At 43.1% G+C, this 25,024-nt stretch overlaps 1 protein-coding gene across 1 annotated transcript in view; it reads left to right on the forward strand.

Annotated features, from left to right (window-relative positions):
* Window positions 1-25,024, forward strand: part of ZYG11B (zyg-11 family member B, cell cycle regulator) — a 104,432-nt gene that overhangs the window by 36,440 nt on the left and 42,968 nt on the right. Inside the window, exons 3-5 of the mRNA XM_003891896.5 lie at window positions 9,734-10,488; window positions 17,453-17,593; window positions 23,373-23,549. Coding sequence (XP_003891945.3) covers window positions 9,734-10,488; window positions 17,453-17,593; window positions 23,373-23,549 — 1,073 coding nt within the window. The remainder of the gene's footprint in view (window positions 1-9,733; window positions 10,489-17,452; window positions 17,594-23,372; window positions 23,550-25,024) is intronic.

Consider the following 25,024-nt stretch of genomic DNA (forward strand, 5'->3'; position numbering starts at 1 on the left):
TGTTCATAAAATCTTCTCAGATGAATGTCCTGAAATGTTTCCACTATATTTTATTTTTTTCATTTGTTTGTTTTTTTGAGACGAGTTTTGCTCTTATCACCCAGGCTGGCGTGCGGTGGCACCATCTCAGCTCACTACAGCCTCCGCCTCCCAGGTTCAAGCGATTCTCCTGCCTCAGCCTCCCAAGTAGCTGGGAGTTACAGGTGCCCTCCACCACGTCCAGCTAATTTTTGTATTTTTAGTAGAGACAGGGTTTCACCATGTTGGTCAGGCTGATCTTGAACTCCTGACCTCAGGTGATCTGCCCACCTTGGCCTCCCAAAGTGCTGGGATTACAGGTGTGAGCCACTGTGCCTGGCCCTCTGCTGTATTTTCTTCTAGTAGTTTTATAGTTTTGGGTCTTACATTTAAGTCTGATTCATTTTGAGTTGGTTTTTGTAAAGATGAGAGACTGGGGGGTCTATTTCATTCTTTTGCCTGTGGATATCCAGCCTTCCCAGCACCATTTATTGAACAGACTATTCTTTTCCCAGTCAGTGTCATTGGTGCCTTTGTCAAAAATCAGTTGATCATAGATATGTGAATTAATTTCTAGGGTTCCTCTTCTGTTTCTGTATGGTCTATGTGTTTATTTTTATGTTGGTACTTTGCTGTTTTGGTTACTATAGCTTTATATTATATTTTGAAGTCTGGTAGTATGATGCCTGTAGGTTTATTCCTTTTGCACAGAATTGCTTGGGCTATTCAGGGTCTTTTGTGGTTCCATACAGATTTTTAGATATTTTTTCTATTTCTGGGAAGAATGTTATTGGTATATTGATAAAAATTGCATTGAATCTGTAGATTGCTTTAAGTAATAGGTATAAAAGCAGTTTTTTTAATAATTATTTTTTATTTTAAGAGACAGGGTCTCGCTTTGTTACCCAGGCTGGAGTGCTGTGGTGTAATCTTGGCTACTTTTAAATTTTTTTTGTAGAGACAGAGTCTCACTACGTTGTCCAGGATGGTCTCAAACTGCTGGGCTCAAGCAATTCTCCTGCCTTAGCCACCCGAAGTACTAGGATTACAGTTTTGAACCACCGTGCTCAGCCAGTAGCAGTCTTAATTAAAATAAATCTGGCGCTAGAGTTTTACTTATCGGGGTCTGTGATTCTCTTGTCATGGTCTTTTCTGATTGTATCTGTGTCTGCATGCTAAAAATTTTCCAGGAAAGGTGGGCATAAGAGCTAGAAATCAGAGTGAGAATTTTGCCATCTAATGATAATGTTTCTGTGTCATACTGTCAATATAATCTAAATTTATAAATCTTGACATATTCAGCCTTCTGGTTTGGGATAAAACTGAAAATCTGAAACATTATGAATTGCTTCCTTGACTAGCCAAATAGACTTTCTAGGTGACTGAAAGCTTACACTCCCAGACTAGCACCCCACTTACTTGTAGATCACATTGCTGGTCACTTCAACTGTCTGTCCTAAATCAGAAAGAAAGAAAAAATGCTTTGGGGCACAATCCTTGTATTTATGCATCTGTATTTTACTCCTTGAAAGAAGCCCTTGAGTTACCATTTAGAGCATGTTGATTCTTTTTATTATTATTATTATTATTTTTGGGATGGAGTCTTACTCTGTTGCTAGGCTAGAGTACAGTGGCACTATTTCGGCTTACTGCAACCTCCACCTCCCAGGTTCAAGTGATTCTCCTGCCTCAGCCTCCTGAGTAACTGGAATTACAGGCATGCACCACCATGCCTGGATAATTTTTTTTTTTTTTTTGGTATTTTTAGTAGAGACAGGGTTTCACCATGTTGACCAGGCTGGTCTCAAACTCATGACCTCAGGTGATCCACCTGCCTCAGCCTTTCAAAGTGCTGGGATTATAGGTGTGATTTACTGTGCCCAGCCAAGATATTTTTAAAATAAGAAAAGAGCATGAGATCTAGAAATCAGCCCTAGGTCTGATTCCTGGTTCCAACATTAATTTGCTATTTGACCCTGGACAAGTGACTCTGCAAGTCTAAGATTCCTCATCTGTAAAATGTTGATAATTATAACTCCCTCACAGGGATTACTGTGAATATTTAAATAAGACAATGAACACAACATGAATCTTGCATTCGTGGAGCATTTAGTCCAGTGGGAGACACAGTTAGGAAGTAAACATATAGAATTACAGCTTGTGCCAGATTCTCTGAGAGAGAAAGAACACTGTTCTCTTAAGAAGAGTAATAAAGGAAGGGAGGTGTTAACTTGGATGATCGGAGCTTCTAAGGTGGTAATACTAGACTGAGACCTGAATGACAAGGAGGCAAGTCAGTAATAGAAAGGTGGGCCCCTCGGCACTGCCTAGGAATTCTGGAGTATTTCCCCAGTTAACTAGTGTTCCTAACAGTAGCTTCAGATGTTCTTTGCTCTTCTCAGACTTTCCACCATTTATCTTGGTAAGAAAATTGAAGCCATCCGTCATAAAATTCCCTTAACTCCATGCAAACCACTGCTTCCAATTTTTCTGAGTGATTTTTTTTTTTTTTTTTTTTAAATAGAGATGGAGTTGCACTATGTTGGCCAGGTTGGTCTTGAACCCCTGGCCTCAAGGAGTCCTCCTGCCTTGGCCTCCCAAAGTGCTAGGATTCTAGGCGTGAGCCACTGTACCCAGCCTTTTTTTTTTTTTTTAATTAAAAAATTTATTTTTTGAGACAAGGTCTCATTCTATTTCCCAGGCTGGAGTGTAGTGGCATGATCATAGCTCACTGCAGCCTTAAACTCCTGGACTCAAGCAATCCTCCTGCCTCAGCCTCCTGAGTAGCTGAGACCACAGGTGCATGCCACCATCTGACTAATTTTTAAAAATTTGTAATAGAGATGATGTCTTTCTGTGTTGTGCAGACTGGTCTTGAACTCCTGGGCTCAAAACAGTCCTCCCACCTCAGCCTCCCAATTACAGGAATGAGCCACCATACTCAGTTTTGTTTTTTTTTTTTTTTTTTTTTTTTTTTTTTTTTTTACCCCGCAGTCAGGGTCTTACTCTTTCCTTCAAGGTGGAGTGCAATCATAGCTCGCTATAATCTCAAACTCCTGGGCTCAAGCGATCTTTCCACCTCAGCCTCCTGAGTAGCTAGGACTACGGGTATGCACCACCATGCCTGACCGATTGAAATTTTTTGTTGTTGGGATGGAGTCTTGCAATGTTGCCCAGGCTGGTCTCAAACTCCTGGCCTCTTGTCTCATCCTCCCAGAGTACTGGGATTGTAAGCATGAGCCACTGTGCCTGCTCATTATTTCTTTAAGTACTTTTTCAACCCCACTCTCTTTCTCCTGTCCTTGAGATATTTCAGTGATGCAAATATAGCTTTAGGTTTTTGGTTTCCGTTTTCTTCCCATTCTGTTCTTGTTGTTTAAATTAGGTAATTTATATTGTTTTATCTTCTAGTTCACTGATCTTTTTTCTCTGCTCTCTATTTTACTGTTGACCCCAAGCATTATTGTATTTTTCACTTCTAAAATTTCTTTTTTTTTTGAGATGGAGTCTCCCTCTGTGGCCCAGACTGGAGTGCAGTGGTGCAATCTCGGCTCACTGCAAGCTCCGCCTCCCGGGTTCATGGCATTCTTCTGCCTCAGCCTCCCGAGTAGCTGGGACTATAGGCGCCCGCTACCACGCCCGGCTAATTTTTTGTATTTTTAGTAGAGACGGAGTTTCACTGTGTTAGCCAGGATGGTCTCGATCTCCTTACCTCGTGATCCGCCCGCCTTGGCCTCCGAAAGTGCTGGGATTACAGGCGTGAGCCACCGCGCCTGGCCCACTTCTAAAATTTCTATTTGATTCTTCTTTGTATCTTCTCTTGCCTTGCTGAGATTTTCTGTTATTCATTTTTTTTCTTATTAATTTTTTTTTTTTGAGACGGAGAATCTTGCTCTGTCACCTAGGCTGGAGTGCAGTGGCGGATCTCGGCTCACTGCAATGCTCGCCTCCCAGGTTCAAGTCATTCTTTTGCCTCAGCCTCCCAAGTAGCTGGGACTACAGGCATGTGCCACCATGCCCAGCTAATTTTTGTATTTTTAGTAGAAATGGGGTTTCACCATGTTGGTCAGGCTGGTCTCGAACTCCTGACCTCATGGTCCGCCTGCCTTGGCCTCCCAGAGTGCCACTGTGCCTGGCCTGTTACTCATTTTTTTCAAGCATTTTTGTTTACTTTTGAAAATTTAATTGCATTTTATTATGGCTCCTTTAAAATCGTTGTCAAATAATTTTAACATTTCTGTTACCTTACTGTTGGCATATATTGATTATCTCTTTTTCAGTTTGAAGCCTTACTGGTTCTTAATATGATTCAGAGTAATTTTTTTTTGAAACTAGGACATTTTAGGTGATATGAGACTTTTCTGTTTTAGTTTGAATCTCTGACGTCACTCCAGCAGTGCAAGGCAGGAGCACTGCTTTGTTATTGCCAGATTGGGGTTAATGTTCTTTTTAAAAAATTTTATAGGCCGGGCGCAGTGGCTCAAGCCTGTAATCCCAGCACTTTGGGAGGCCGAGGCGAGTGGATCACAAAGGAGATCGAGACCATCCTGGCTAACTCGGTGAAACCCCGTCTCTACTAAAAATACAGAAAATTAGCCTGGCGTGGTGGCGGGCGCCTGTAGTCTCAGCTACTCGGGAGGCTGAGGCAGGAGAATGGCGTAAACCCGGGAGGCGGAGCTTGCAGTGAGCCAAGATCCCGCCACTGCACTTCAGCCTGGGCGACAGAGCGAGACTCCGTCTCAAAAAAAAAAAAAAAAAAAAAATTGTAGGCCTGGCATGGTGGCTCACGCCTGTAATCTCAGCACTTTGGGAGGCCGAGGCAGGCAGATCACGAGATCAGGAGATCGAGACCATCCTGGCTAACATGGCGAAATCCCGTCTCTACTAAAAATACAAAAAATTAGCTGGGCGTGGCGGTGTGTGCCTGTAGTCCCAGCTGCTCGGGAGGCTGAGGCAGGAGAATGGGGTAAACCCAGGAGGCGGAGCTTGCAGTGGACTGAGATCCGCCACTGCACTCCAGCTTGGGTGACAGAGCTAGAATCCATCTCAAAAAAAAAGATTATTTTAGTTATTTTATGTTATGTTATTTTATTTTATGTTATTTTTATTTTATTTTACTTTGTTATTTTATGTTGTATGTTATTTTATGTTATTTTATTTTGTTATTTTATTTTCTTGTGTTATTTTATGTTATTTTATTTTGTTATTTTGTTGTTATTGTATGTTATTTTATGTTATTTTATATTTTGTTGTTAGTTTATGTTATTTTATTTTATGTTATGTTATGTTACGTTATGTTATGTTTGAGATGGAGTTTTGCTCTTGTTGCCCAGGCTGGAGTGCAATGGTGCAATCTGGGCTCATCGCAACCTCCGCCTCCAGGTTCATGCCATTCTCCTGCCTCAGTCCCCATAGTAGCTGAGATTACAGGTGTGCACCACCATGCCTGGCTAATTTTTTGTTTGAGACGGAGTCTTGCTCTGTCGCCAGGCTGGAGTGCAGTAGCACGATCTCAGCTCACTGCAACCTCTGTCTCCTGGGATCAAGTGATTTCCCTGCCTCAGCCTCCCAAGTAGCTGGGATTACAAGGCACGCACCACCAGGCCTGGCTAATTTTTTGTGTTTTAGTAGAGATGGTGTTTCACCATGTTGGCTGAGATGGTCTCGATCTCCTGACCTCGTGATCTGCACGCCTTAGCCTCCCAAAGTGCTGGGATTACAGGCATGAACTACCATGCCCAGCCAGATTAGGGTTAATGTTCTTTCTGGGCCAGGCATGGTGGCTCATGCCTGTAATCCCAGCACTTTGGGAGGCCAAGAGGGGGGTGGATCACAAGGTCAGGAGATCGAGACCATCCTGGCCAACATGGTGAAATCCAGTGTCTACTAAAAATACAAAAAATTAGCTGGGTGTGGTTGTGGGTGCCTGTAATCCCAGCTACTCAGGAGGCTGAGGCAGGAGAATCGTCTGAACTCAGGGGGCGGAGGTTGCAGTGAGCCAAGATCAGTGCCATTGCACTCCAGCCTGGGTCACAGGGTAAGACTCCGTCTCAAAAAAAAAAAAAAAAAGTTCTTTCTGGTTCCCCACTTAGCTTCTCTTGACACCCAAGGTGCAGGGCTATGCAGAGGTTGGAATTCTGACTCTCCACTAGGACTCTATTGATAACTTCCCTAGCTGAAAGGCGTATGGGTATGTCATTTCTGCTTCCCAGTTGGCCTCTACTGACACCATGTTGGGAGGAGGTGGCCTCATTAATGTTGGGCAGTTGTGGAAGTCCTGACTTTCCACTAGACTTCCTATAGAGAACTTCATCACTGCTTGCTTCACATATGGTATCTACTGACATCATGGTGGGGGATAGTTCTTACCACCCAGCAGGAATAAAAATCCTTGGTCTCTACTCAGACTTCTCTAACACCTCCCCTGTGGGCAGATTGGGGGAAGTAATTATAGCCTGGCAGGGGTAGAAATCTAGGCCCCTATTGGCATTTGCTGGCATGGGTGGGGCCGCAGTTTTTTCTGTCATATTTGGCTGAGGTAGAGCAGTTACTATCTACTAGCTGTTTGCTGTCTTACTAGTTGCTCCTTTCCTGGTACATTGGCTAGAGTGAGTAGATTTTGGGGGAGCTTTTTTGTCTGTGCCCACTGACGTTTCCAGGCTGCTGGCTCCTTCAACTTTAGATCTGGGATATATGACCAGAAAAAACCCAGGAACTTTACTGCGTCGTTCCATGGGTCCCAAGGTCCCTAGCTGATCTGCTTTCATCTCTTCACCCTTCAGAGTGATCAAGCTCCAGCTCACCTTCAGCCTCATTTCTTCTCTCCCATTTGCATGCTTATATCCCCAGAAATGCACTGCATCTTATGGCTCTAGTTGTTTATGTTCAAGCAATATAGAAAGAACTACTTGCCATTTCCTAACCCTGTGATATGCTTTCACATCTTTAAGACTTTGCTTATGTTGTATATTCTTTCTTTAATATACCTAACCTTCTTTCTCTCTCTTTTTTTTTTTTTTTTTTTTTTGAGATGGAGTCTCACTCTGTCGCCCAGGCTGGAGTGCAGTGGCACAATCTCGGCTCACTGCAGCCTCCACCTCCCAAGTTTATAGTGATTCTCTGCCTCAGCCTCCCAAGTAGCTGGTATTACAGGCGTGCACCACCACAACTGTTTAATTTTTGCATTTTTAGTAGAAATGAAGTTTTGTCATGTTGGCTAGACTGGTCTCGAATTCCTGGCCTCATGTGATCCATCCGCATCGGCCTCCTAAAATGCTGGGATTACAGGCATGAGCCACTGCACCTGGCCTCCTAACCTTCTTTCTCTATCTTTGAATTCTTCCAGCATCTTCAAAGGCCTTACTCAAAGATCACTTCTCCCATCAAATCTTTTCCAGATCTCCATTCGTGGTGGTTTACTTCCTTTTCTTTGTTTTTGTGGTACTTATACTTGACATTAGTATACCAAATATCTCATTTTGTTATGGCTGTTTGTGTCTTTTTTACTCCATGGGATTATGAATCCTTTGATTATAGGGGCATATCTTATTTTTCTCTGTATCTACAACATTTAGGATATTTGACATATAGTAATTGTTTAATAAACTATTTGCTGAATGGACCCCACCATGAAATTTACTCCCCTGAAATAGAGTTCAGGTACTTTGAAGGGCTGTCTCTAGAACCACAGTGTTTAATAGAAATGTAATTTTAAATTTACCAGTGGCCACATACAAAAACAAAAATAAAGGCCGGGCGCGGTGGCTCAAGCCTGTAATCCCAGCACTTTGGGAGGCCGAGACGGGTGGATCACGAGGTCAGGAGATCGAGACCATCCTGGCTAACACGGTGAAACCCCGTCTCTACTAAAAAAATACAAAAAACTAGCCGGGCGAGGTGGCGGGCGCCTGTAGTCCCAGCTACTCGGGAGGCTGAGGCAGGAGAATGGCGTGAACCCAGGAGGCGGACCTTGCAGTGAGCTGAGATCTGGCCACTGCGCTCCAGCCTGGGCGACAGAGCTAGACTCTGTCTCAAAAAAAATAAAAATAAAAATAAAAAGAAACAAGTGAAACTAGTTTTAGTTATTTTTATTTAACCCAATATATTAAAAAATGATCATTTCAACCTGTAGTCAATATAAAAAATTGAGATACTTTACATTATTTTGTTGTATTAAATCTTCACAATCTGGTGTATATTTTATACTTGTAGCTGACCTCACATTGTACCACCTGCTTTTCAAGTGCTCTCCAGCTGTATGTAGCTAGTGACTATGTATTGGACAGCGCAGCTCTAAAATATAATGGAGTTCTTAATATGTAGTTAGTTATTTTTGTCCACTTGGGCAAGTTTTGCAAAGGCCTTTCTTGATTTTAACTGTGTAACTGTAATTAAGTCTGCAAAATTCATTAGAGAGTAGTGCTCCCTTTTAAACATACCTCAGTTCTAATTTAAGGATGACTGGCTGGCAGCCTAGCTACATTTTGAGTATGGGCCAGCTAAGGTGCCACCTTAGAGTTCCTCTCTTGACTTCAGGCTGTTTATTTACCTGTCCTCAATTGCTCATTCACCCCAGACTGTTCTTAGACTACCTTTTTTTGGCATGATTGTTACTTCTTTCACAGTCAGTGTTGTTTAGTTTGTATGTGATATTGTTGATGTGGCTCCAAAGTATCATATGCTTGTGACACTGTGGTAGACAGGTATATCTCGAAAGCACTTCGAGGAGGTTACTGGGTCGACTTCATTTACATTCATCTGCCAGGGAGGGGCTATAACTACTAGTTGTTGTTTTTTTTTTTTTTTTATAAGAGACAGGGTCTCACTCTGTCACCCAGGCTGGAGTGCAGTACTCACTATAACCACGAACTCCTGGGCTCAAGTGATCCTTCCATCTCAGCCTCCCTAGTAGCTGGGACTATAGGCATGCACCACTATGCCCAACTCGTTTTCAGTTATTTTGTAGAGATGGGGTCTCGCTATGTTTCCCAGGCCTAGATCACTTTAATAAGGTTTGAGATCTGGCTAGTGGTTTATTAATGAATTACAAGGCATTAAGTGCATGCTACATATATTATATGTATATATATTTGTTTGTATAATAATATGTTAAGGGAATTTAAAGGATAGGCTAGAAATGTATTGGTAACAAATCAAATACCTTAACACAAGGTTTCTACCTCACTTGTGGTACATAACTCTGCAAGTCCATAGAGAATTCTGCTTCGTGGTTACCCTAGGGTCCAAACTGATGGAGGGTTCCTCCTCATAAAACTATGCTCTCTAGAACGTGAAGGCTCCTCATTTGTCATAGCAGGAAAAGACAGCATGGAAAATCATGCACTGGCTCTCAGGTGCTTTAGCATACAGTCCATTGGCCAGAACTAGGCACATGGCTCCAGCTAACTCCAGGGATGGGCTGGGAAATGTAGTTGTCTGTCTGGTAAGGTAAGAACCAGATGTTAGTGGATATCAATAATGTCTGCCACAGTCCTGACTCTGCCACTTGCTGGCCCTGTGATCTTGGAAAGCCACTCTCTGAGCCCCAGTTTACTCATCTACAGGTTGTAAACAATAATATTCTCACCTAAATGAATTGTGATTATCAGACAAGATACTGTTACATGGGAGCACTTTGGAAATGTAAAGTGTGATGGAAATTTTAGCTATTCTTTAGCTGTTTTTTGAAGTTAAAGTGCTGCTTGTTTTTCCACAGGTCTACTGAATGATGGAACTGTGGGTATTTTTAGGGGCAACCAGATGCGCTTAAAGCGAGCCTGCATTCGCAAAGCAAAGATTTCTGCTGTTGCTTTCCGGAAAGCCTTCTGCCATCACAAGTTAGTGGAACTTGATGCCACAGGTGTGAATGCTGATATCACGATTACAGACATTATCAGTGGACTTGGCAGTAACAAATGGATCCAGCAGAATCTCCAGTGCCTGGTGCTGAATTCATTAACTCTCTCCCTCGAGGATCCTTACGAGCGGTGCTTTAGCCGGCTTTCTGGCCTTCGAGCTTTAAGCATCACCAATGTTCTCTTTTACAATGAAGACCTGGCTGAAGTTGCCTCGTTGCCAAGATTAGAGAGCTTGGATATTTCTAACACCTCGATCACAGACATCACTGCTCTACTGGCCTGCAAAGACCGACTCAAGTCTCTAACCATGCACCACTTGAAATGTTTAAAAATGACAACCACCCAGATACTGGATGTAGTTCGGGAACTCAAACATCTGAATCATCTTGATATCTCAGATGATAAACAGTTTACATCAGACATAGCTCTTCGCTTACTGGAACAAAAAGACATCCTACCCAACCTTGTTTCTCTGGATGTTTCTGGGAGAAAGCACGTGACAGATAAAGCTGTTGAAGCCTTTATACAACAACGTCCAAGCATGCAGTTTGTAGGTTTGCTGGCTACTGATGCTGGTTACTCTGAATTCCTCACAGGCGAAGGACATTTGAAGGTTAGACTTTAAAAATATATTATTCTGTCAGGCTGACCAATATCTTAGTTGCATAAGACTGTGTTAAAGATGAATGTCTATAATATATGGAACATGTTCATGAAACAGGGCCTCATATAGTTGAAAGGTTTTAGAGTCCTAATTAAAATTTCAGCTTCATGACCCAGGACAAGCTATGATGTCACTTCGAGTTTTTATTTCCTTATTTGTAGAATACATGGTATTCTTACCTTGCAGAATTCTGAAGATTAATGATAATCTATGTAAAGTGCAAGTCACATAGTAGGTCCTGGATAAACAATAGGTTGTCTTACGATGATAATGTTTAGATATTTTGAACCATTTACATACACTGTTTTTTTTGTTTTTTTGTCTTTTGAGACAGAGTCTCACTCTGTCGCCGAGGCTGGAGTGCAGTGGTGCCATCTCAGCTCACTGCAAGCTCTGCCTCCCGGGTTCACACCATTCTCCTGCCTCAGCCCCCCGAGTAGCTGGGACTACAGGTGCCTGCCACCACACCCGGCTAATTTTTTGTATTTTTAGTAGAGACAGGGTTTCACTGTGTTAGCCAGGATGGTCTTGATCTCCTGACCTTGTGATCTGCCCGCCTTGGCCTCCCAAAGTGCTGGGATTACAGGCGTGAGCCACTGCGCCCAGCTACATATACTGTTTTTAATGGATAACTTCGGAGAAACTGGGGACACCCCTTGTTGAATTGAATACCTAGTGGGAGATCAAGTATTCTAAGGAGATCTCTACTGTAGAAATGGTAGAATTTTGCTTTTCCTAAGATTTCTCATGCCTAATGGTTTAAATTTAGTTTAACAAACATCAGTTGGATTTGATAGAGCTTGGGATTCAAAAATGAAAATGAGGCTGGGTGTGGTGGCTCACACCTGTAATCCCAACACTTTGGGAGGCAGAGGTGGGCAGGTCACTTGAGGTCAAGAGTTCGATACCAGCTTGGCCAACATGGTGAAACCCCGTCTCTACTAAAAATACAAAAATTAGCCAGGCATGGTGGCATGTGCCTATATTCCCAGCTACACGGGAGCCTGAGGCAGGAGAATCTCTTGAACCCAGGAGGCGGAAGTTGCAGAGAGCCAAGATTGTGCCACTGCACTCAAGCCTGGGTGATAGAGTGAGACTCCATCTCAAAAAAAAAAAAAGGAAAAGAAAATGATACAGAATCTGCCTCCAAGTAGCTTAACCTAATGGGAGTGGTGATTATATTATTACAAATACATTTTTATATTTATACCTATTTACTTATATACTTTTATAGATATATGCTTTAAACCATAAATACTTTTTTTTTTTTTTTTTTTTTGGGAGATGGAATCTTGCTCTGTCACCCAGGCTGGAGTGTAATGGCATGATCTTGGCTCACTGCAACCTCCGCCTCCCAGGTTCAAGTTATTCTCCTGCCTCAGCCTCCCAAGTAGCTGGGACTACAGGCACACACTGCCATACCCGGCTAAGTTTTTGTATTTTAGGAGAGACAGGGTTTCACCATGTTGCCAAGGCGAGTCTCGAACTCCTGAGCTCAGGCAGTTCACCTGCTTTGGCCTTCCAAAGTGCTAGGTTTATAGGCATGAGCCACCACTCCCGGCCTGGTTTCTCTGAGAAATTGATGAATGAGTGGAGATCTTAAGGGTGAGTAGCTCAGTAGACAGTATTCCCAGCAGACAGAATAATATGTGCAAAGACTGTATTAGGAAGAGAGGTGAGACACAGGCATCACTATTTTTTAAAGCTTCAAGATGACTGCAGTGTCCAGCCAAACTCATGAATCACTGTTTTAAAATAACTTTTTTTTTTTTCCCAGAGGCAGGGTCTCGCCCTGTTACCCAGGCTGGAGTACAGTGGCATGAACAAGCTCATGCAGCCGCTACCTCCTGGGCTTGAGTGGATCCTCCTGGCTTAGCCTCCTGAGTAGCTGGGACCACAAGCAAGTGCCATCATAACTGGCTATTTTTTTTTTTTTTTGACATGGAGTCTTGCTCAGTCACCCAGGCTGGAGTGCAGTGGCGCGATCTCAGCTCACAGCAACCTCCACCTCCTGGGTTTCAGCAAATTTCCTGCCTCAGCCTCCTGAGTGGCTGGGATTACAGGTGTCTGCTACCATGTGCAGCTGATTTTTGTATTTTTGGTAGAGATGGGGTTTCACCATGTTAGCCGGGCTGGTCTTGAACTTCTGACCTAGGTGATCTGCCTGCTTTGGCCTCCCAAAGTGCTGGGATTACAGGCATGAGCCACCACGCCTGGCCTTTTTTTTTTTTTTTAGTGTTTTTGTAAAGATGGGTTCTCGCTCAGTGATCCTCCCACCTTGGCCTCCCACTTTTGGGATTACAGGTGTAAGCCCCTGAGCCTAGCCTGGCTTTCTTACCATAGAATTTCCAGCTCTGTCATCAGTATTTCTGCACTCGATTTTCTCTTCTCACTATTTCCCTACTCAGTTTTCTCATCTGTCACCATCAGTTTCCTGAACCTTCCATTTCTCCACAACTAGAATTCTTATATTTGTTGGCCACCTAATCCACTTGGATTATCTCCCAAGCTGTGGCTCCCAACTCATGAGAACATCAAAAATCTGCTAAACCCAATGTTAGTTCTTAGTCTTCATTGTATTTGACCCAAAGTAAAATGGTATTTGACACAGTTGATCTTTCGCTCTTCCCTGAGATACCTTTAAAAAAAAAACAAAAACATACATATATATATGCAATAAAATTGGCTCAGAGCACGCCTATAATCCCAGCACTTTGGGAGGCCAAGGCGTGCGGATCACTTGAGGCCAAGAGTTGGAGAGCAGCCTAGCCAACATGGTGAAAACCCCGCCTCTACTAAAAATACAAAAAAATTTAGCCAGGCGTGGTGGCAGACGCCTGTTGTCCCAGCTACTTAGGAGGCTGAGGCAGGAGAATCATTTGAACCCGGGAAGTGGAGGTTGCAGTGAGCCGAGATTGTGCCACTGCACTCCACCCTGGACAATAGAGAGAGACTGTGTCTCAAAAAAAAAAAAAAAAAGCAATTGACTTAGAGTGTTTAACATTCTTCCAGTAACAAAAGTTCTTTAATTTTATATTCAAGGTAACTTGAGAATATATTTCACTTAAGAGATTTATAAAGTTGTTGGAACCAACCAAATGTGGGTAAAGGAAGAATAAAGTCTGATTTAGATTATTTTTTATTTCCCTCTTACAGTTTTTTCTCATTTCACATTTCAGTGTTTTTTTCTGAATTTATAAGAAAAAGTTCTGGGTGATTCAATGAACTGAACACTTTGAAAAATTTTATTAAATACCCATTTGTATATGTGAATATGTAGTCCAAACGAGTTTGTGTAAATATGTTATACATGAATAGGAAGTTTAAAAAGCATTTAAAGAAGTAAAGTAATGGAGGCCGGGCGTGGTGGCTCATGCCTGTAATCCCAGAACTTCAGGAGGCCAAGGTCAGCTGATCACTTGAGGTCAGGGGTTTGAGAGCAGCCTGGCCAACGTGGCGAAATCCCGTCTCTACTAAAAGTACAAAAATTAGCCGGACGTGGTGGCAGGTGCCTGTAATCCCAGTTACTCGGGAGGCTGAGGCATGACAGTTGCCTGAACCCGGGAAGTAGAGGTTGCAGTGAGCTGAGATCCTGCCGCTGCACTCCAGTCTGGGCGACAGAGCGAGACCGTGTCTCAAAAAAAAGGAAAAAAGGGCTGGGCGCGGTGGCTCACGCCTGTAATCCCAGCACTTTGGGAGGCCGAGGCGGGCGGATCACGAGGACAGGAGATCGAGACCATCCTGGCTGACACGGTGAAACCCCGTGTCTACTAAAAATACAAAAAAATTAGCCGGGCGTAGTGGCGGGCGCCTGCAGTCCCAGCTACTCAGGAGGCTGAGGCAGGAGAATGGCGTGAATCCGGGAGGCGGAGCTTGCAGTGAGCCGAGATTGCGCCACTGCACTCCAGCCTGGGCGACAGAGCGAGACTCCGTCTCAAAAAAAAAAAAAAAAAAAGGAAAAAAAAAAGAAAAGACATAAAGTAATGGAAGTAAAGAAACTTTTATTATTATTTCAACAATCTTAGAAATTCTTAATATGTGCCCTTGCGTCATGTGACACATATCAATACTGTAGTCTAATTCATTTCAGACTCTTGTAGCATATCCTATTAATGGTTGAAATGTCAGCCATGATACATCCCTTCATTTCCTCAAAGCTGCATATTCCAATGTGAGTATTATAGGCTTTTTTGTTTTTTGATAATCAAGAGTCTCACTCTGTTGCCCATCATGGAGTGCTGTGGCACAGTCATGGCTTACTGCAGCCTCAAATTCCTGGGCTCAAGCAGTCCACTTCAGTCTCCCAAGTAGCTGGGATTACAGGCATGCACCGTCACACGCAACTGATTTTTATTTTCTTTTATAGAGACAGGGTATTACTATGTTCCCCAGGCTGGTTTTGAACTCCTGGGCTCAAGTGATCCTCCTGCCTCTACCTCCCAAAGTGCTGGGATTACAGGCATGAGCCATCTTGCCTGGCTGAATATTATATGTTTATATAAAACTTTGTTACTGAGTAATATATTTTTAAAATATTTGATTACTTTTGTGTCACACTGTATAATGTTACTGCCAAAAAAGACTAAATCTTCCCCTTATTATGAGATAGTCTCTCTGAATGACATTTTTTGGCATTTTTTAAAACTTTATTGTAAAATAAAACAGAGACAAAGACGATAAATAATTATGTAGCTTAAGTTCAAATAAAAGTGGACACACTTGAAACCATCACTCAGGTTAAGTAACAGAACTTTGTCAGCTACCCCAAAGCTCACTTCGGCCTCCCAAAGTGGTGGGATTACAGGTGTGAGCCACTACACCTGGCCATGTCCTTTCATTTCTTCATAATTTTATGACCCAACTATTTAGGCACCTGGATAATCTTGCCCATTTAAAACAATTTGATGTCTTTTGAGTATCTTTTAGTTTATAGGTTCCTCCTCCATCCCTTTCTTTTCCTTATAATTTGTTTATTGAAGAATCTATCGTTATGATTTGTAGAGTTTCCCTAAGTCTGGATTTTATTGTATTTGTTGCTGTTTTGTAGAGACAGGGTCTTGCTTTGTTGCCCAGGCTGGTCTGGAACTCCTGGGCTTAAAGTGATCCTCCTGCCTCAGCCTCCGAAAATGCTGGGATTACAGATATCAGCCACTCTGCCAGCCTGGATTTTGCTGATTGTATACTAATGGTGCATCTTTCTCTTATTTTCTGCAAATTGGTAGCTGGATTTGGAGGCTTAATTAGACTTAACGTTTTATCCCTTTGGCCAGACCCTTAGGTGTTGTATTCTTACATTATGAGGTACATAAATGCCTAGTAGTTTGTCTTTCTGTGATGTTAGCAGTTATTGACACTTAGTAGCTAGATCTATCAATTCACTCAGAATTATGGTGATATTTTAATCATTTATTTTTCTCTTACTAGTTGGATTACTTTTATAAAGAGCCACTTTCTGTTACCTATATTTGGTTGCCCAGTGGCACATGAACCACATTTTAAGATAAGTATATTATCTTAAAATAATATACTTTTGGGCCGGGCGTGGTGGCTCACACCTGTAATCCCAGCACTTTGGGAGGCTGAGGCAGGTGGATCATGAGTTCAGGAGATCGAGACCATCCTGGCCAACACGGTGAAACCCCCTGTCTCTACTAAAAATACAAAAAGTTAGCCGGGCGTGGTGGTGGGCGCCTGTAGTCCCAGCTATTCAGGAGGCTGAGGCGGGAGAATGGTGTGAACCTGGGAGGCAGAGCTTGCAGTGAGCTGAGATCGAGCCACTGCACTGCAGCCTGAGCAACAGAGCAAGACTCCATCTCAAAAAAATAAAAATAAAATAAAATAAAATAAAATAATATACTTTTATGTTAGGAATCCCTAGAAAGACTTAAGTTTAAACAGAACCTCTTGGTGCTGAAAAGGAGCATGATAAATCTGGAGAAATTAATGGATACATTTATTTGATGAATACTTATGGAGTACGTATTCTGAGCCAAGCATAATGCTAGCTATTGGGGTACAATGGTGAATAGATCAATCCAGTGGGGGATTATGATAGCTATGAAAGATGTTTCAGGGGACCTAATTTAAATCAGTGGCTCAAAAAGACTTCTCTAAGAAAGTGTCCTTAACTTGAATAAGGAAGAATGAGTAGAAATTAGTCAGGCAAAGAGAGAAAGGAAGTTTTCAGTCAGAGAGGACATTGTATGAGTGGTGTTTTACTGAGAAAAAGCTTGACTTACGGAAAGATGAGGAAAAAAGGGGTATATAGCTAAAAATTGTGAGCTAGGGGGAGAGGAGTAAGAGGCAGATAGGATCCTCATCAAGTGGTAGGGCCTTATAAATAGTGTTAAATATCTTGGGATTTATTTTAGGTATAATACAGAAAATTTCACCCATTGTCTTATGCTAGGTTCTGAGTTTATCTAATGTACATCTCTTCAAGACAAATACACCTTTTTAAGATGACTAATCTGGATAGATTGGAAAGTATAATCATTTTTATTTGATTCCAGCTTTACATAACTATCCTAGATGCCATGTATACAAATTATATTTATTTATTTATTTAGAGACAGAGTCTTGCTGTGTTGCCCAGGCTGGAGTGCAGTGGTACGATCTCAGCTCACTGTAACCTCTGCCTTCTCGGTTCAAGCAATTCTTCTGCCTCAGCCTCCTGAGTAGCTGCGATTACAGGCGTGCGCCACCACGCTTGGCTAACTTTTTTATTTTTAGTAGAGATGGGGTTTCACCATGTTGGCTAGGGTGGTTTCGAACTCCTGACTTCACATGATCCACCCACCTTGGCCTCCCAAAGTACTGGGATTACAGGCATGAGCCACCACACCTGGCCACAAATGATATTTAGATAGAGAAAGAGAGAGAATTCTAAAAGCTAATCTGGTTATGTTCACAGGTGTCTGGAGAAGCCAATGAAACTCAGATTGCAGAAGCACTGAAGCGTTACAGTGAACGGGCATTCTTTGTTCGGGAAGCTCTATTTCATCTTTTTAGTCTGACTCATGTGATGGAAAAAACAAAGCCAGAAATTTTAAAGGTAAGAATAAGAAACTGGATATGAAATTTTTGAAACGATTTCCCTGGGCAGATGATTTTTTGAAGAAAATTGGTGAAAATTTGCATTTAGGGCCAGGCACGGTGGCTCAAGCCTGTAATCCCAGCACTTTGGGAGGCCGAGACGGGCGGATCACGAGGTCAGGAGATCGAGACCATCCTGGCTAACACGGTGAAACTCCGTCTCTACTGAAAAATACAAAAAAAAAAAAACTAGCCAGGCGAGGTGGCGGGCGCCTGTAGTCCCAGCTACTTGGAAGGCTGAGGCAGGAGAATGGCGTGAACCCGGGAGGTGGAGCTTGCAGTGAGCTGAGATCCGGCCACTGCACTCCAGCCTGGGCGACAGAGCAAGACTCCGTCTCAAAAAAAAGAAAATTTGCATTTAGTCTTTTATTATTATTTATAATATGATTGATGACGTGTGATTTCAATTATTAGCCACAAACGAGAGAGAATATAGTTGCACAATGTTATTGAAGTTTTATAGTAGTCTCATAAAGCATATAAATGTCTTGTACATATTTATCTACCTAAAACCAGTGACCACCATGATATTTTGTCACCAGCTACTATAGAAAATGAAAGTATATGACTGGGATCAGGACACTGTTTTGTATATTAACCATATGTTGTTTCCCAAATAGATTTTTTTAGAAATACAATATTGGGCCAGGTGTGGTAGTTGATGCCTGTAATCCCAGCACTTCAGGAGGCTGAGACAGATGGGTAGCTTGAGCCCTAGAGTTCGAGACCAGCCTGAGCAACATGGCAAAACCCCATTTCTACAAAAAGTATTAAAAAATACAAAAAAAGAAAGAGAAATAAAGCAAGCAGATATCAGAATTCCACAAGGCACTTTTCCATGCTGTTTAGAACCTACTGTGCATTCTTTTTTTTTTTTTTTTTTTGAGACGGAGTCTCGCTCTGCCGCCCAGGCTGGAGTGCAGTGGCCGGATCTCTGCTCACTGCAAGCTCCGCCTCCCGGGTTCACGCCATTCTCCTGCCTCAGCCTTCCGAGTAGCTGGGACTACAGGCGCCCGCCACCGCGCCCGGCTAGTTTTTTTGTATTTTTTAGTAGAGACGGGGTTTCACCATGTTAGCCAGGATGGTCTCGATCTCCTGACCTCGTGATCCGCCCGTCTCGGCCTCCCAAAGTGCTGGGATTACAGGCTTGAGCCACCGCGCCCGGCCTTACTGTGCATTCTTAACTGATTTACATTACTCCCCAATTAAGTTTAAAAAAAATTTTTTTTTAAGTCATAGGGTCTTACTGTGTTCCCCAGGCAAGAGTGCAATGGCTGTTCACAGACCTCAAACTCCTGGGCTCAGGCAATCCTGTCTCAGCCTCCCAAGTAGCTAGGACTACAGGTGTACATCACAGCACCCAGCTATTTTAACCAAGACAGCTTTTGAAGGGCAAGAAAGGAGATTTCTTAATTTTATTGAATGCTTAGGGCAACATTTATCAAAATGTGGTCCTTTGGGCCAGGACACAGTGGCTCACACCTATAATAACTTTGGGAAGCTGAGGCAGGCAGGTTACCTGGGGCCAGGAGTTCTAGACCAGCCTGACCAACATGGCGAAACCCCATCTCTACTAAAAATACAAAAAATTAGCCGAGTGTGGTAGTGCACGCCAGTAATCCCAGCTACTCAGGAGACTGAGGCATGAGGAACCTGGGAGGCCGAGGTTACGGTGAGCCGAGATCATGCCACTGCACTCCAGCCTGAGCAACAGAGCAAGGTTCTCTCAAAAAAAAAAAAAAAAAAAAAAAAAAGTGGTCCTTTGACCACTACAAGTCTAGGATATTGCTTATTTAAAAAGCATATTTGTGACCAGGCGTGGTGGCTCACCCTTGTAATCCCAGTACTTTGGGAAACCAACGCAGGCAGATCACTTGAGCTCAGGAGTTCAAGGCCCAGCCTGGGCAACATGGCAAAACCCTATCTCTACAAAAATTAGCCAGGTGTGGTGGCACACACCTGTAGTGCCAGCTACGTGGGACACTGAGGCGGGAGAGTTGCTCGAGCCTGGGAGGCAGAGGTTGCAGCGAGCCGAGATCATGCTACCACACTCCAACCTGGGTGACAGGAGTGAAACCTTGTCTGAAAAAAAAAAAAGATATTTGTAAACGCCACCCCCCAAAATTTAGATTCAGTAGAGCTAGATGAGGCACAGGAATCTGCATTTTAATAAGCCCCCAAGATAATTCCAAGGTAATTCTTATGCACATTCAGTTTTGAAAACCAATGAGCATAGGACTATATTATATTTGGCACCTTGTTTAGTGGGCACAATTCCAAGAGATGGGTTTTATCTTCTGTTTTACAGATTATGAAATTGAGGTTCTGTGACATTAAGTAATAATAAGTCAGTGGCAGAGCCACAACTTGACATCCTACATACCTTAAATTCTGAGAATGAGGTGCTTGGGTAGGAACCAGTAACATTTTAGTCCTTAGGATATTATCACCAACACCTGTCACTCCTTTTATATATATCAGAGGATGTTGGCACTTTGTATATGAATTGTCTTTTTTTTTGGTTTTGATTACTGTGAACTGAGCAACAAAGGACTAGATCTCTAGTCTTGATCTGAAATATTCATTCAGACATTCAGAGAATGATTCGGAGATAAATGAAAGAATATAGGCTATTTATTTATTTATTTATTTATTTATTTATTGAGGTAGCATCTTACTCTGTCACCCATGCTGGAGTGCAGTGGCATGATCATGGTTCACTGCAGCCTTGACCTCCCTCCTGGGCTCAAATGATCCCCCTGCCTCAGCCTCCAGAGGGGCTGGAACTACAAGCGTATAACACCATGCCTGGCTGAATTTTAAAATTTGTTATTATTATTATTATTATTTTTTTTTTTTTGTAGTGATGGAGACCCACTATGTTGCCCAGGCTGGTCTCAAATTCCTGGGCTCAAGTGATTCTCCCGCCTTGGCCTCCCAGAGTGTTGGGATTATAGGAGTGAGCCACTTTTATTTTATTTTTTTAAAGATAGAGGATCTAGCTGTATTGCCCAGGCTGGAGTGCAGTGGTGCATGATCACAGCTCACTGCAACCTCAAACTCTTGAGCTCAAGCAATCTTCTGCCTCAACCTCCTAAACATCTGGGACTATAGGTGTGTGCCATCACACCTGGCTAATTTTTAAAATTTTAAAAAATAAATAAATTTATTTATTTATTAGGCTCCAGCAATCCTCCTGCCTAAGCCTCCCGAGTGGCTAGGACTACAGGCCCATGCAACCACACCTGGCTAATTTTGTAGAGACAGGGTCACACTATGTTGCACAAGCTAATTTTTAAAAATTTTTTGTAGAGAGAGGTTCTTGCTGTGTTGCCCAGGCTAGTCTCGAATTCCTGACCTCAAGTGATCCTCCTGCCTTGAGCTCCCAGAGTTCTGTAATTACAGGCATGAGCCACTACACCTAGCCTAGGCAATTCCTTTTTTTTTTTTTGGGACTGAGTCTCACTCTATTGCCCAGGATGGAGTGCAGTGGCACTATCTCAGCTCACTGCAACCTCCGCCTCCCATGTTCAAGCGATTCTTCTGCCTCAGCCTCCCGAGTAGCTGGGATTATAGGCACCCGCCACCACGCCCGGCTAATTTTTGTATTTTTAGTAGAGACGAGGTTTCACCATGTTGACCAGGCTGGTCTCGAACTCCTGATCTCAAGTGATCCACCTGCCTCGGCCTCCCAAAAGTGCTGGGATTACAGGCATGAGCCACCATGCCTGGCCAAGGCAATTCTTATAGGGAATTTTGCTGCAAAGGAGAGCAAAGAAAAAAGATGGTAATTGTGTGAGTAAGTGAGATTAAAAGAGGAATGTTTTGATTTTTTTTAACAGGAAAAATGTATCTTGTTTATATCCTGATATGAATGATCCAGTACAGAATAAAAAATTGATACAGGAGTAGGAGGGGTGAACAGCTTCCCTTCAGTAGACAAGAAAATAATGATCTAACATATACATGGAGGGATTTGTTTTACAAAGGACCCCAAAAGATTCCTTATGGTAGCAGGCAGGAAGGTGATGTATATATATGTATGCTGGTAAGTAGGATAGATGTAGTAATGAGAATCTGAAATTCTTTTCTGGTTGCTTCAGTTTTCTTTTCTTTTTTTTTTTTTCTCTTTTCCTTAGAGGCAGGGTCTCACTCTGTCCCCCAAGCTGAAGCGCAGTGGCACAACCATGACTCACTACAGGCTCTGCCTCCCAGGGCTCAGGCGATCCTCCCACCTCACCTCTCAAGTAGATGGGACTATAGGCATGCACTACCATGCCCAGCTTCATATATGTATGTGTGTGTGTGTGTATATATACGCGCGCGTGTGTGTGTGTATATATATATATAGAGAGAGAGAGAGGGATGGAGTTTCGCCTTTGTCACCCAGGCTTGAGTGCAATGGTGTGCTCTTGGCTCACTGCAACCTCTACCTCCTGGGTTAAAGCAGTTATCCTGCTTCAGCCACCCAAGTAGCTGGGATTACGGGCATGCGCCACCATGCCCAGCTAATTTCTGTGTTTGTTTGTTCTTTCTTTCTTTCTTTCTTTTTCTTTTTTGAGATGGAGTCTCACTTTGTCGCCCAGGCTCTAGTGCAGTGGTGCAATCTCGGCTCACTGCAAGCTCTGCCTCCCAGGTTCACGCCATTCTCCTGCCTCAGCCTCCCAAGTAGCTGGGACTACAGGTGCCTGCCACCACACCCGGCTAATTTTTTGTATTTTTAGTAGAGACAGGGTTTCACCATGTTAGGCAGGATGGTCTCGATCTCCCGACCTCGTGATCCACCCACCTTGACCTCCCAAAGTCCTGGGATTACAGGTGTGAGCCACCGCTCCTGGCACCCAGCAAATTTTTGCACTGTTTTATACAGATGGGGTTTCACCGTATTGCCCAGGCTGGCAGTTTTCTTAGTGTAGTTGAAAGCAAGATCTTCAGCTGATAGTGAAGAATGGGAAGGATTCGTTGGGGGTTTGAGGTCAGAGGAAAAAGTGAGAAATAGTTGTCTAGGCCAGGGGAAGTGAATGGATTTTATTGCACTCTAACCTCAGCAGTGTTCTCAAGGAACTGAAGATTGAGATTTGAGAATGAAGTTATGCTCTATTCAAGTCAGTGAGAATTTATTCACTGCCTTCCATGTAACAGGCACCATAAGTAGGTCTTAGAAATACAGGCCGGGCGCAGTGGCTTAAGCCTGTAATCCCAGCACTTTGGGAGGCCGAGACGGGTGGATCACGAGGTCAGGAGATCGAGGCCATCCTGGCTAACACGGTGAAACCCCGTCTCTACTAAAAAAATTACAAAAAGCTAGCCGGGCGAGGTGGCGGGTGCCTGTAGTCCCAGCTACTCGGGAGGCTGAGGCAGGAGAATGGCGTGAACCCGGGAGGCGGAGCTTGCAGTGAGCTGAGATCCGGCCACTGCACTCCAGCCTGGGCGACAGAGCGAGACTCTGTCTCAAAAAAAAAAAAAAAGAAAAGAAATACAAAGATGAGTGACCTGTGTTGAAAAGATTTATTAGCTTTACAGAAAACCTCTAGATATGAATAGCTGAATACCTGCCTTGATGAGGTAGACTGGAACTATTTGTGAGTAACTTGCTATATCCTAGGCTGTTTGCACATGAGGATGTAAAAGAAACTTACGACATCTTTGAAGTTACTACAGACCAACAAAATAATGCTGCTCTGTGAAGAGGGCTTGTATTTATAAGGTGAATTAAGAGGACTCTTTTTTTTTTCCAGCTTGTGGTTACTGGGATGAGAAACCACCCTATGAATTTGCCAGTGCAACTGGCTGCAAGCGCCTGTGTATTTAACTTAACCAAGCAGGATCTTGCTGCAGGAATGCCTGTCCGACTCCTGGCTGATGTGACCCATTTGCTACTCAAAGCCATGGAACATTTTCCCAATCACCAGCAGGTAAGCTTATGTGAATTCCTTTTCAAATAGTCCTTGTAGTGTCTTCTACTCATCTCCTACAGTTTAATAGTTTAATAGACCAAGTTTAATAGACCAAGGCTTCAAATTCAAATGCCTTTGGAGGCTGTGGTATGACTGAGTGTAAGAAAACAGAGAAGTGGACACCAAAGGAGTATATTCCATGCCTAAAATCACCTAAATCCATTTATTGGGGGACCTAGTACAAGCCATATAAAACTCATCTTCCTCCTAGATCTTGAGTTTGTGATCATTTCAACAGATAGGCACAGAGGATCTCTTCTGGGCTAGGCACTATCAAATGCTGGGATACAGAAATGATTAAGACGTGTCTTTTCCATTTCTAGCAGTATGGTAGAAGGTGTAACCTGTCAGGATGAATACTAAAAATGTTGCTTAAATTTTTTTTTTTAAAAGCGGAGTCTTGCTCTGTTGCCAGGCCGGAGTGCAGTGGCGCAATCTCAGCTCACTGCAACCTCCGCCTCCCAGGTTCAAGCGATTCTCCTGCCTCAGCCTCCCAAGTAGCTGGGATTACAGGTGCCTGCCACCACACCCAGCTCATTTTTGTATTTCTAGTAGAGACGAGGTTTCAACATGTTGGCCAGGATGGTCTCAATCTCTTGTCTTTGTGATCTGCCCACCTCAGCCTACGAAAATGCTGGGATTACAGGCGTGAGCCTGCTCACCCGGCCCTGAAAATTTTTTTTTTAGGTCATTTGAAATTGACCATTGATGGCCGGGCGCGGTGGCTCAAGCCTGTAATCCCAGCACTTTGGGAGGCCGAGACGGGCGGATCACGAGGTCAGGAGATCGAGACCATCCTGGCTAACACGGTGAAACCCCGTCTCTACTAAAAAATAAAAAAAAATTAGCCGGGCGAGGTGGCGGGCGCCTGTAGTCCCAGCTACTCGGGAGGCTGAGGCAGGAGAATGGCGGGAACCCGGGAGGCAGAGCTTGCAGTGAGCTGAGATCCGGCCACTGCACTCCAGCCCGGGCGACAGAGCGAGACTCCGTCTCAGACAAACCCCCTCCAAAAAAAAAAAAAAAAAAAAGAAATTGACCATTGAGTTGGCAAGTTAGTAAAAAATACTCAGAGGCCCAAAACCAAGTAAAAATGGCAAACCACATTGGTGAGTGGATCATTAAAGCCGGCTTCCCTCATTGAGGGCAGTTGCCAAACTAGATGAAATTTAGGCTTTGATTGTCATGGCTTCTGGAAGCCCATCAGACAGAAGACTCCTAGTATAAAGCTATGACTTCCTCCCCAAAGATACATTCTTACTAAAAAGGAGCTATAAATAAGTCTGCCTATGGTAGAGAAACAACAAAAGAATAAGCCCAAAGAAAGTAGAAGGAAGGAATAACAAAGATGAAAGTAAAAATTAATAAAATAAAAAACATACCATTATTTTAGAGAGGATCAATAATTCCAAGAATTGATTCTTCGAACATATTTA

The sequence above is a fragment of the Papio anubis genome, chromosome 1 (assembly GCF_008728515.1).
Source record: "Papio anubis isolate 15944 chromosome 1, Panubis1.0, whole genome shotgun sequence".
Taxonomy (NCBI): Eukaryota; Metazoa; Chordata; class Mammalia; order Primates; family Cercopithecidae; genus Papio; species Papio anubis.